At 36.7% G+C, this 13,102-nt stretch overlaps 2 protein-coding genes across 3 annotated transcripts in view; one reads left to right on the plus strand and one right to left on the minus strand.

The window, feature by feature from the left end:
* Nucleotides 1-13,102, minus strand: part of LOC107048795 (tudor domain-containing protein 1) — a 172,986-nt gene that overhangs the window by 45,756 nt on the left and 114,128 nt on the right. The window lies entirely within an intron of this gene.
* Nucleotides 1-13,102, plus strand: part of LOC107048798 — a 49,836-nt gene that overhangs the window by 33,456 nt on the left and 3,278 nt on the right. The window contains exon 2 of the mRNA XM_015272203.1: nt 2,633-2,815. Within this exon, the coding sequence (XP_015127689.1) occupies nt 2,633-2,815 (183 nt within the window). The remainder of the gene's footprint in view (nt 1-2,632; nt 2,816-13,102) is intronic.

A 13,102-nucleotide genomic window follows, 5' to 3' on the forward strand; every position in this document is an offset into this window, starting at 1 on the left:
TTCCCCCCCCCCCCCCCGTTTCCCCGCAGGCGACGACGCGCAAATCGTAACATTTTCCTATTCATTTTACCTGAAGACATGTACAAGTGGTGCAAACACTCGTATAAAAGAGGGAAAGAGGAGCAGAGAGGGCCCCCCGAGGATAACACGAGTCGATACACCTCCCCCTTCCCCACCCGCCCCCCCATGCCGCCATCTCGTATACGGTACAACAGATACCTACGTAATTAGTTCGCTTTTGATGAGAAAACTCTCGGCAACTGCCTGCACACACAGGACTCCTACTACGTATATAATCCCGGGGTAGTTTGAATTCGAGACAGATGAAAAGAGGAGGGAAAAAAGGGGGTGCGGGAGAGGGTGGAAGGGGGTGGGGTGGGGGAGGGGGTAGTGGGTAGGTGGTGGAGGGGGAGAGGGAAAAAATTGAGAGGAAGATGATAGTATCTGTGCGAGGTACAAAGGATCGTTTGACTGGACTTTTTCCACTCCCTCCGGTGCTTCGAGAGTGTTTCTCATTTTAGGAAAAATCGAGATCGAACGAGTGAGATTAATACGAAAAATGTTAACCGAGTCCTCGGGGATAATTAGCTCCGCGGGGTTATCGCTGATGCAGAGATTTTTAAGGGGGGGAGGGAGGGGTAGGAAGTTGTTTGAAAGTTTTAGGGGATGTTGAGAATTTAAGGCTGGGATTTTTAGGTGGAGAGGTTTTTGGGGCGGTTATGGAGCTGGGAATTAAGAAAATGGAGGGAGGTTGGTGAGCTTCGGGGGTGGCAGGGGGAACTTTATGTGGTGATTTAATTTATGGTTAATTGGGGTTGATTTAATTGAGTTAATTTTTTAAGTTAATTTGATTCAATTTAATTTGTGTTTTGACGGGGAATTTTGCACTTCGTAATTATTTTCATCGAGTTCACTGAAATCGTAAGGAATTTTGTAATGCAAAATTGATAATTTCATGGAAAAATCAGTGGGAAACGTAAATTTCAGTTTAATTATTCCGAGAAAATTAATCAATAATCTAGAAAACTCAGAGAAGTCTCTCCTTCAATTTAACATTCCTTTGAATTTTCAGACAATTCATTCAGAAATTCCTGAAACTCTAAGAATTTTAAAGGAATTCTCTGAAAATTGAAGGATATTTGACAGTGAATATACATTTTCACTAGAAAATTCATATTGTGACGTTATGAGTTTTACCCGTTTGGTAAAACTCAAATTAAAGGATACTTCTTCTGCTAATCTCTCGATTGTTAATCCTTTCCTGGTTCACTCCTGCCTCGGCTACTTCGGCGGTGAGCTCACGGGGGGTCCGCTCACTCGGAGGGATGTTAAGGATGGAGGATCGTGGAGGGGTTAAACCTCTTAGTAAACACTCGCGTACAGTTAGATAAAAGTATGATATATTGTCTAACTTGATGGTGAATTACACGATATCTATATTGATGGGTCGGTTTAACGCGTAGTTAATGGTGTTTTACTCGACTGAGACTCTGACTTGTGGTAGTCTTATCTGGCTGAAGGCCTGAGCTTTGACAGATCCTTTCTGTTTCGCTCTCGATCGTGCTCTGCCGTACCCTGGTGCTTCCAGAGTCCTCGAAACTCATCAAAGTCTCAGTTTGCTGATCTAAGCAATCTCACGGTTTTTCTCACTAACACAGTCTTGTGTCGTCATTGACACAAACTACAACAGTCAAACAGTTCGGTACCCCCGAACTGGACTTGTTGAAAACCGTGGGACTGCTTACCAAAGTGTCCAACTGACACCCTGGAATGGCTGACCATTGTCTGGATGGCAGGAAAGAGAAATCATATTTCTCATTCCTCTCATCCACCATTTATGTGAACATTTCACATAATTATTAACTAAATCGACGTATTGGTCTTTCCCAATACGTCACAATATAAATTATGGAATTTGTCGCCGGAATAAATTTCACATAATTGAAGCATAATCATTGAAAGAAAAATACGAGTTTATTAACCTCCAACAAAACTGTAGTTGGAATGAATAAAAAAAAACTTCAAATGAAGACAAAAAATTGAAAAATCTTTTTTTGATTATCTCTTGTCATCTCCTCGTCTCTTCCAACAAAACTATATTTGGAATGAGTAAAAAAAATTAAAATGAATACAAAAAATGACAAATCATTTTTGATTGTTTTGTCATTTCATGATCTCCTCCGAAAACATGAAAATAAAAATACACAATCGTTTAATTTAATTGTTTTCTATGTCACTTCGGCCTTCCCCAGTCCATTACAATAATTTTCCATACCATAACATTGAAATAATCGTGAGCCAACGAAGCGCAACGATCGGATAATCCTCATAATAACCATAATTATTATTATTATTATTTTTTTTTCGAATGAAATATCGTATTCGCCTATTAATTTCTCGACCTTTCCCACGGGCTGTCATAAACCATGCACCGCCACGCCCCGTATTGCGTTCATTTAACGCTTTTGGATCTACTTTTTCCGCATTTTCTGTCGAGAAAATTGCGACTAATTGGTGGGACATTATTTCTCGTTGTATATATATATTTTTTTTTACAGAAAGAGAATTGTGGGTTATTCACAATTAATGCGAGTGTTTAAACTCTGATTGAAACTGTTTTGACCATTTTCAGACGGTGGAACGACGACTAACAAGGTGTCGAAGCGAGCTAAACCACTGGATCCAGAGGACGATTACTACTACTACGACGACGTAGAGGAGAGAAACAATCCGACGAATGAGGCGCCCGCTGTACCACCGGGCTTCCTCAGTCCATCGGTTAGAGAGTATCTCGATCTCGGGAAGTCTATTCCTGGTACGTTGATTATGGAATTTAATGGGCGAGTGCTGGATTGTGAGGGAAAAAAATTAATTTGATCTTCAGTAAATGGGTGATTCAGCTACTGAGTAGACCTGTTAGATTGACTGTGACGGAGTCATTAATTATTCAATTCCTTGAATTTGTTTGGACGAATCAATTGATGAAAAATTATCGAGTTAATGAAGGAGAAGATTTTACATTAGAATTATTTTGAATTATATTTTTTTTTAATGCATGGAGCGAATTGATTAAAAAAATTTAATGTAGCGAATTTACTCAAACGAATTCGACAATAAAAAATTAAGAAATCACGTGAATTTTTGGACATATGGGTGTCGCGATGACATTCAATTCAGTAGCGCAGTGGTAAAACGGTTTAAGTCGATTTTGACTACTGGCCAGTTTTTAGTGAATACCTCAGAATCTAAGGGAGACAGCTGAATTTTCGTCATGACCTTTTTTGTAGCACTCACTTTGCTCTGGAAAAAAAGGTTATTACGAAAATTTTATTATCTCCTTTAGATTCGGAGATATTCTTCAAAAACTCAACTAAGAGATAAGTCGACTTAAACCGTTTTACCACTTCGATACTGAATTCCTTAATGAAGTCAGGTAAAGGAGTGTGGTAGACTCGGATGTATTCACTAATTACTCGATTTCATTAATTTGTTTGAACGAATAAATTGTTGAGAATTTTTTTTTTTAATAATTACATATTTTGAAGCTTGAGGGGTGTAACTTTAAATGAGTAATTTGATGAATTAATAGGAAAAAATTCAATGTAACGAATTTACTCAAACAAATTCAACAATAAAAAATTATAAAACGCCGTGAATTGCTGGACACCTGTGTATTGAGATAAAATTCAATTCACAAATGAATTCCGGTCCAGTAATTTGATTGACTGTGACGAATTTATTAATTATTCAATTCCCTTAATTTGTTTAGACGAGTAAATTAATGAAAAATTATCGAATTAATAAGGGAGAAGATTCAAATTGTTTTGAATATTTTTTTTTAAATCGTAAAATATTCTGAAAGTTGAGGAACATAATTTGAAGGGAGTCATTTTTTAAAAATGCATGGAAAGAATTAATAAGGAAAAATTCAATGTAACGAATTTACTCAAACAAATTCAGCAAAAAAAAAGGAAAACCCCGTGCATTTCTGGACACCTGGGTATCGAGATAAAATTCAATTTATCAATGAATTCCGGTTCAGTAATTTGATTGACGGTGACATATTCATTAATTATTCAATTCCCTTAATTTGTTTGGACGAGTAAATTATTGAAAAATAATCGAGTTGATGAGGGAGAAGATTTTATATCCAAATTGTTGTGAATAATATTCAAAAAAATTGATAAAACATTTTGAAGCTTGAGGGGCGCAGGTTAAAAGGAGTAATTTTTTTAAAACGTATGAAACGGATTGTTAAGAAAAAATTCAATGTAACGAATTTACTCAAACAAATTGAGTAAAAAGAAAATTAAAAACCCCCGTGAATTTGTGGACACCTGGGTATCGCGATAAAATTCAATTCATAAATGAATTCAGGTCGACCGCGCGTGACATTGATGCATGTAAATTTAGTCAGCGCAGTGAAACCAGTGGATAATTTTATTTTTTATTCTGAAAAAAACTCCTCTTTTTCAGTTCTTCATTTTTTGTTTCATCCATATTTTTTGTTTTCATCCTCACGTTCTCCCCTTGTTCTCCTCTATCTTCCGTGCTTCATTCGTGACACTTTTTCGTGCGGAAACACGAGAGCGGGCCAGCTTAACGAGTATAACACCAGCGGAGGGTGTAAAACTCTCGCTTCTCCACCGGTACGACCCACTACGTTTCTCTCTATCTGTTCTATCCACTGTTTCTCTTGTTCACATTTGTGTTTGGGTGGCTGAGAGCTGGGGTGGGATAGGAATGACGAAAATGCGGGGGTCTAAAATGCACTGGATGATGGAAGAGAGGAAATAAAGCGACGATTTAGTCGGATGCTGGTGGTTGGCCGTGGTATTTCGGTTCAGTGAACCTACCGACATCCTATTTGGAATAACAGTAGTTTATACAACTAACCATCAAATATTTTACCAGAAATCCTAATTAAATGAATTCGTTAATGAATTTTTTAATTGAAGCCTCTCTCGGTCTGATAGTTGAGGAAATTGATGGAGTAGGACGAAATTTTTCTTTGGCAACATTTTATTTTTTCGATTTGGAAGAGAAATCGATGAAGAAATAATTGTTCGATTCCCGGCTGGGGGGGCCAAAATTTGTGACACTCTAAATCTCACAGTTTCATTGTCGAGCGGGAAGCTCACAAGAGACGACTGTACCTCGGCAGGTTTTTCCCTCCAATGAGGTTTTCCCTTGTCCGTCGGCGAAAGCGGTACAGGGCGTTGGGGGTGGGAAGGGAGCAAATCGTAAAGATCCGAAAGGGTATACGAGAAGAAAAGAAATTTTAATAATTGTTATTCTACGCGGAGAAAAATTCAGTAGAAAAAATCTAGACATTTCTGGTAAAATATGTGGATATTTATGTAATTATGTCCCCATTCCATTGTTTTTTTTATTAATTATTCCATTTAAATGTCAACCTGTAGAAATGCAGTAGTTGATGGTGTGCGGAGGCGTGGGGTCAGAACTATTTTGATAATTTTCGGTTACTGCCATTTAGGTGCATGGCAGCTTCGAATGAAAATTTTCTGTTAAAATAAAAGAAGTTCTGGTATGAATATCGCTTTAGCCATAATGGTTTTATTCCTTCCACTGAAATTTCAAGGGATTTTATTATTGAAAATTTAAAATTTCACAGAAAAAAAAGGAAACTGTAAATTTCAGTTCAATTTTCCATGAGATTAATGGAAATCAGGAAAATTCCGGTTAAAATATTCTTGAATTCATGAATTCTAACGTCCGATTAATCACTTTTCACGGCTCACTATCTCCGAAGTAAGTGATTTTAGGTGAAAATGGTGTTGAATCTTTTTCGCAGAGAATTCATTTCTCTACCAAAAAATCTTCTTGACATTTTCTTCTAAAATAAGATAATTACAAAAAAATGAAGATCAATACTTCAATATTCACAAGCTCATGAAAAAAGAATGTGAGAAAAATCATTTTTAATTTGCATGAAATGTAGCTCATGAGAAAAGAAACGTGAGAAAAATAATTTTTAATTCGCATAAAATGTAATAATTTTTTCAATATCATATTTTTCATCCGGTTTTGTATTTCACATATCTCATTGGCAATTTAGTATCAACAAACTGCGGTATTTCATCTGAAATTTGTGGTAAGGGTTGCGGAAATGGTGAATTATTGAATACCGTTTCAGCTGCTTCATTATCGCCAAAATGAGTGATTTTAGGTGAAGATAGCATTAAACCTTTTTCGCAGAGATTTCATTCCTCCTCAAAAAAATCCTTTTGACATTTTCTTCTGAAATCCCTTATTTTAGAGATAATTTTAAAAAACTGAAGATCAATGCTTCAATATCCACAAGCTCATGAGAAAAAAACGTGAGAAAAATCATTTTTAATTTGCATGAAATGTAGCTCACGAGAAAAGAAACGTGAGAAAAATAATTTGTGTGAAATGAAATAATTTTCTAAAACAGGAGATGACATAATCCCATTGACTCGCGGATTCTAAACTTACCGAAGGGAGTTATGGGGTGTCAGTACTTACTGCAGTGGAAGTGGCTGAACAGCGGAGGCGTCATCACAGTGAATATACGCAAAGGAGAATAGGGGTCGTAGGTGAGGGCTGTAAGGGAGTGGATAAGGGGGGAGGGATGGAAACGCTCGACTCTCACGGCACTCAGATAGGATAATGAAATACCAAGGCGCGTATACCGCTGCCGATCCCCGGAGCCGTATAGAGAGCATGGCTAGAGGATTTTCTACCCGGAGAATATATTTCTCACCCCAATTCACTCTTCAACATTCTACTCTAATACTGTAGTTTTTATTACTCTATTCATTCTTTATTCCCATTTTCCAACTCGAGAAGATATACATTTTTTATGGAGGAGTGGAGATCATTTTTTGCGGACATTTTATTGAATGAAATGATGAAACTGTATGCAGTAACAAGTCGGTTTTACATTTTTTGTTAGATATTTTTTTATGTCAATTATCTCAGAGATTAGTGGTGTTGGACTGGGAGGAGAAAAAAAATTGGATTTCATAAAAGATCATGAAATTTGAAATTTCGACGTCAGTTTTATGGAATTCTAAATTTTTGAACAGCAAGAATACGAGAATTTCGGAATTCAAGGATATATTCACCTGAAGTTTCCTCATTTCTATTCATTCTCATGCAATAACTGAACTGAATTTATAGTTTTCGTTGATTTTTCTGTAAAATTGTGAATTTTTAACGACAAATTTCCTGCAAATTTCGGTGGAACTGTCTCTTGAAAAAAATCTTCAAATCTACTAGAAATTTTAGCCAAAAGTACTCAACAGTGTGATTATCTCACTGATAAGTGATTTCACTTTGTCAGAAAAAAATGTTTCATAAAAAATCACGAAATTTCAAATTTTACTGAACATTTGATGGAATTTCAAATCTCCTAGCAACAGGAACAAAAGTGTGTCCCTACAATCACACCTTATCAAGACGAATACAAATCCATTAAAAATCATTAATATTAATCCATTTACCGAACATCTTTTCGATTCATTCCCTTCAATTCACCGCAAAAGCGAATATTCAAACATTCTCCCTTACTATATTGTTATTTCAAACTTTTACCGAGAGATAAATCAATCTCCACCCGTTGTCATGCCCTCGAAGCATCTATCCAACAAAATCATTACCACCTCTTCCCGCCCTGATAATCCAATCCCCGTAAACAATGCACCTCATCATTACAACTTCACCCCTTCCCGTTCAATTTCAAGAGCAATAAACGTTAATTGAATTCAAAATTCAGGATTTAATTTGTTTAATTAATTTTTTTTTTCAATTCAGCGAAGATTTATGTATCCATCTACCCCAGTATCACAAATGAAAATCTATCTTCCAGTTTGGTGAAATGAAGGACAAAGTCCCGGGTATTCCATACACCATCTCACTTCCTCTTTTACGTTTTCAGTAGCAGCCATAGTCATAAAGTCAGCCAAGCGGACGGGTCTCCACCAACCCGCCAGTGGTGTTGGCTCGTACGTCTCTTTCTCTACCTCCATCACCTTCACAACCCACTCCACCCACCCATCTCGCTCTCTCTCTCACTCTCTCTCTGTCTCTCTGTCCCGTTCGTTGTCGCTGGGACGGAGAAACGGCAGACTGGGTTAGGTTTGTGTGCATAAAACGACGAGGTCGACTGCAGGGGCGGTGGGGGGAGGGATGAACTGTTCTGAATGAGTGACGGGAAGGGTGAAGAGGACGGAAGGGTTATCGCGGAAATGGCGAATGAGGTTGGGGCACTATGGCGGGCGAGGAGACTTACGTGAACGCTTGAGTTTAGAAAGAAAATGATGGGGATGGAACGTGGGGGGCGGGACAGTGGATCAAAATTGGGGAATTGGATTTTGGGGGAATTTTTCTTGAGGGGATGTGTTGGAGATTCAGGACTGGAATTTTAGTTTTTTAGGTGGGGTTTCACAGTTTTTCGGTGAGGATTTGGGGATAAACTGTTGTATTTTGTCTGATATTTGGGGTAAGAGCTGCGGAAATTGTTAATCATTGGATTTTTTGTTGAGATTTTAAGAAGTTTTGTTATTGGAAAATCATAATATGATGACAAAATCAAATCGAGGGGATCTATTGGAGATTCTAAAATGGAATTTTTGTATTTTGGAAGATGGGCTTTCCCATTTTTCTTTGAGGATTTGGGGATAACATGGAATTTCTATTTAATTAACTGAAGTATTTCGTCTGAAATTTGTGGTACGTTAGAAAATGACTCTTGAAATTTCAAGTGAAAAAGCTTGAAATTCTTAACAATGACAAAGTTACATGAACTTTCTGTAGAATTCTTCATTGACGAATCAGTTAATCTCTTGAATATCCGAGTAATTCTCGATTTTCAGATCCATACGGCACTGAAAAACCTTGAAAATGTTGGAAATTCAGCCAATAACTTCCCTAAGTTTTCAATTTATTGAAAACTGAATTGTATGTGATGTTCAATTTTCACGATGAGTTTGAAAAATCATAATTTGATGGAAAAATCGAGGCAAATTATGAATTTTAGCTGAATTATTCAGTAAAAATGAAATTTAGTGAATTTTGAATTTTTTTTTCAATTGATAGAAAACGTTTTCACGTTGAATTTCGCTCCCCAACTAGTTTTTTTTACGAAGAACTTGACCTACAATGATCTCCTCTCGTGAATTATTTTTCAAGATTTTTGTCACTCATAAATCGTGTCAGCAGATGACTGAGGAATTAAATTTCACATTTTTCATCCGGGATTGGATTTCACATCTTTCGCTGAGAATTTGGGATTAACAAACTGCAATATTGTGTATGAAATTCATGGTACAACTTGCGGAAATTAATTATTGCCTTCTTATTTAATTATTGGTTTCTCCGTTGAGATCACCAGAAATTATGAAAATCTATGCGAATTCCGAATTTCAGCAAAATTAATCCGTAAAAAAAATATATTCTGGAGTTTCCCAATTTTTCAAGAATTGATAAAAAAACGCTTTCACTTTGGATTTTTCTCCCCGACTAGTGGTGTGGAAGGGCCCGCCAGCTTGAGTTGTTCACCGTGAATTTCCCCTAAAATCATCCCCATCTCGTGAATTATTTTTCAATATTTTTGTCACTCTCATTACGAGCACACGAAGTGGAGACTTATCGACGACGATGGGAGTACCAGCTTATAGAGTACTTTGAAGCTTCCACCACCGCATCGAGTAGACTAGCGAGTCATGAAGTAAAGGAGGGGTTTGAGTGAGAGATCTCCTCGGAAGGTACTCTAAGAAGCCTTTGTGCTTATGAAAGCTGCAATCCGACGACACGCACGCCACAGAGTAACGCCTCCAGAGAAATCCCCTCGCAACTTCAGCCACCTTCGCCTAACGAAAACTTGGAATTAGCGATCGTGTTATCCTCGTGTACAAACTCGACAGCTAATTACACATAAGCATGGAAACAAAAGGGTGGATAATTTCGTCATAGCGGAGCGCAGAAAAAATATCGAATTAGTAATAACGACTTCACGGTTTCCATCGATTCTTTCATGGAATTGCGAATCTACAATTATAAAATTCATCTAAATACCAGGAAAATTGTCACTTGATGAAAATATCCAAAAAGTGTACCGGAAATTTCAGTAAAAAAACGCACACACAAAAAAATGCAAATTTTTACTGATAAGAATGAATAGTCCGGACCGGGATTTCAACTCGGGACATTCCGACTATGCATTACAATGTGTAAATAATTTATTCAGTCTTCATTTGTATATCATTTGCAAGCTATTCTTGTCTCGGAGACAAATTCACTAGCGAAGTGGTCAAACGGTTCAAGTCAAGTTAGTCTTTAGTCGAGTTTTCCAGAAATATTTCCGAATTTAAGGGAGATAGAGAAACTTTCATAATAACCTTTTTTGTAGAGTGAATTGAGTGCTACTAAAAAGGTTATGAGAAAAATTTTGCTATCTTCCTTAGATTTCGAGATATTCATTGAAAACTGGCCATTAGGCAAAATCGACTTAAACCGTTTGACCACTTCACTACTGAATTATGAAACACTGTTATCGGGAAAAATTATCCCGATATTCTTGTCTCGTTTGAAGTAGTATGGTCACGGATCGATTTCCAAGATTAAAATATGAAATAATTTTTTTATGAAAGTTAATATCAATAAAAACCTCCTGGTACAATTTGTGGTACATTGATAGTTTAGTATGGTTGATAAGAATTAATGAAAAACTAGATTTTAACAGTCTTATGGGCAAATCACATTTTTGGGTGGTTTTTATGATAAATCGAAGATTTAGTTATGAAAAAAATACAAAAAAATGAAAAAAAAAAAAAAATTTACGACCATCGATGAAAATTATTGACCGTTTGGGACTTTAGTTATAAATAATTCCTGCTCTTCGGTGTTCGGAAATTGCGTGTCGAGTAGATGCGGCAACGACGCGTTAGTGGAGTGGGGACAAGCGGGCATTTCAAATCTCGTTTTCCCTACGCTGTTAAGTTATAGCGTTGCCACACATAAAACGACGCTAGTTAAAGGAGGTACATTATTTAACTAATAAGTGAAAAATACTAAAAATAATCGATTAATTCTTATATTCATAAATTTTATAATTCACAAGGAGAATTTTCAATTATAAATCATAGTTTTTTGATTAATTTTTTTAGAGTTTCTTGACGGACACTCAACGTTCACTTTGGAGAGTGACCATACTACTTTAACTCATTCATCACTCATAACTCACGTCCTTGCTATATTCTTCCAAACGTTTTATTCAATATTCCCGTGTTAATTATTCAGAATGCGCCTGGAATTTCGAAAATCTTGGCACGCACACCTATCATACCATGAAGCTCTCGCCAAGTCATCGGATTTTCACGAGACTGTCTAAACAACTTTGGCCCGATCCTCCTCCTTCATCCAGTGGATCCAACACCTGGGATATCTCTATCCCGTCCACAGTCAGGATGACAGGCATAGTTTTCCCACCTTGGGTTATGTCCCAACTACGCTGCGCCCACACGTCCTATCCCTCTCATCCCCATCTCCACGTGATTCTCAGCGTTCTTGTCACGTAGGATAAATACATACCCCTTCTCCCCTCAATTTCTGGCTTCCTGTACCATGAAACCGCGACACAGTTGGCAAACTCGTCGTTTCAGTTCCCACGGCATCCATACGGAATGGTCTACGTCCGTTCGGGGTTTTCGTCAAAACCATCATTGGAAACAATGTCACCTGAATACCAAGACATTATTCAAAAGCCCGGGGTGGAGTGTGACGATTCGTTTGAACGAGGGGTGTCACGATTCTCTCGATTTGGTGATCCAATCGTAAAGTTTTGGTTTGATCCATTTTTATGGGAATTTTAATGATTTTGGTGATCATTAAATGCTTGATGTACACGAAGGGATAATTTGCGAAAAATTATTCAGAAAAACATGACGAATTTTAATTTCTGGAACCCAATTGTGGAGCGAATTGTATAATTTGATGAAAAATCCGCTCAATATTATTTTTTGGGGAAATTTGCGGCATATTTTCTGGATATTGTTATGGAGTGACAGTTTCACTAGAATTACAAGGAATTTCGTCGTTGATATTTCTCAATTTGAGGAAAAATTGATGGTAATTGTAAATTTCAGTTCAGTTATTTGATGGAAAATAATAGAAGTCAGGAAAATTCAGCATATATTCAAATCATCCTGAATTTTCAATTAATTGAACATTTGAAAATATATTTAACTGAATTTGCCCAATTTTTATTCATTTTTATGGAATAATTGAACTGAAATTTGCAGTTTCCATTGATTATGCCATCAAATTTGGAATTGTCAATCACGAAATTACTTCAAATTTCCGCAACATCATTATGTGCTAAAGGTTTCCAAGCAGTGTCTCTGAAATTTCCGCCAAAAATTGTTAACTGTGGGACATAATCCTAAATTTCAAGAACTTTGTCTCCAAATTTCAATGATTTAATCTTTACAGTTGAGGGTAATTCTAGTTCGTGTCCAGACACCCAAAAAATTTGGAATTAATTTCTAAAAATTAAGAATCAATTCCTAGAAATTACTCAATTTAAGACAAAACTAATTATTTAAAAATTGGAATTTTTAAGAGTTCTTAGAAATTATTCAATTTAAAGAAAAATTAGTCATTTAAAATTGGAAACTTTCAATCACAAAATTACTTGAAATAGCAAAACTAAAAAATAATGTGAATCCACAATGAAGGTGATTTCTAGCTAGTATCAACACTCCCAACAAATTTGGAATAAATCTCAAAAAATTCAGAATCAATTCCTAGAAATTGCCGATCCACCCCAAAAAATGAAATCTTTTCTTTCTCATCATTTCTTTGTTAATCCACTCTCGTATTCTTCTTCTTCTATTCCCCCAATTCCGTGAGACTCACAACGTCTGATGAAACGCCGGTACATCCCGCCGCGGGATGATAAAATAAAAAAATGGGAGAGAGGAGAAGGGGAGGGTTAAAAATGCCTGGGGATGATCTCAGGTCCGTCTGAATATCGTTTCTACCCTCTGAGTCTATCCGAGCGTAGCCCCCGAGCCGGAATAAATGAGTAAACGTTCATAAATTAGCGCTCGATTTC

The sequence above is a fragment of the Diachasma alloeum genome, unplaced genomic scaffold (assembly GCF_001412515.2).
Source record: "Diachasma alloeum isolate Michigan unplaced genomic scaffold, Dall2.0 Dall_scaffold_00197, whole genome shotgun sequence".
Taxonomy (NCBI): Eukaryota; Metazoa; Arthropoda; class Insecta; order Hymenoptera; family Braconidae; genus Diachasma; species Diachasma alloeum.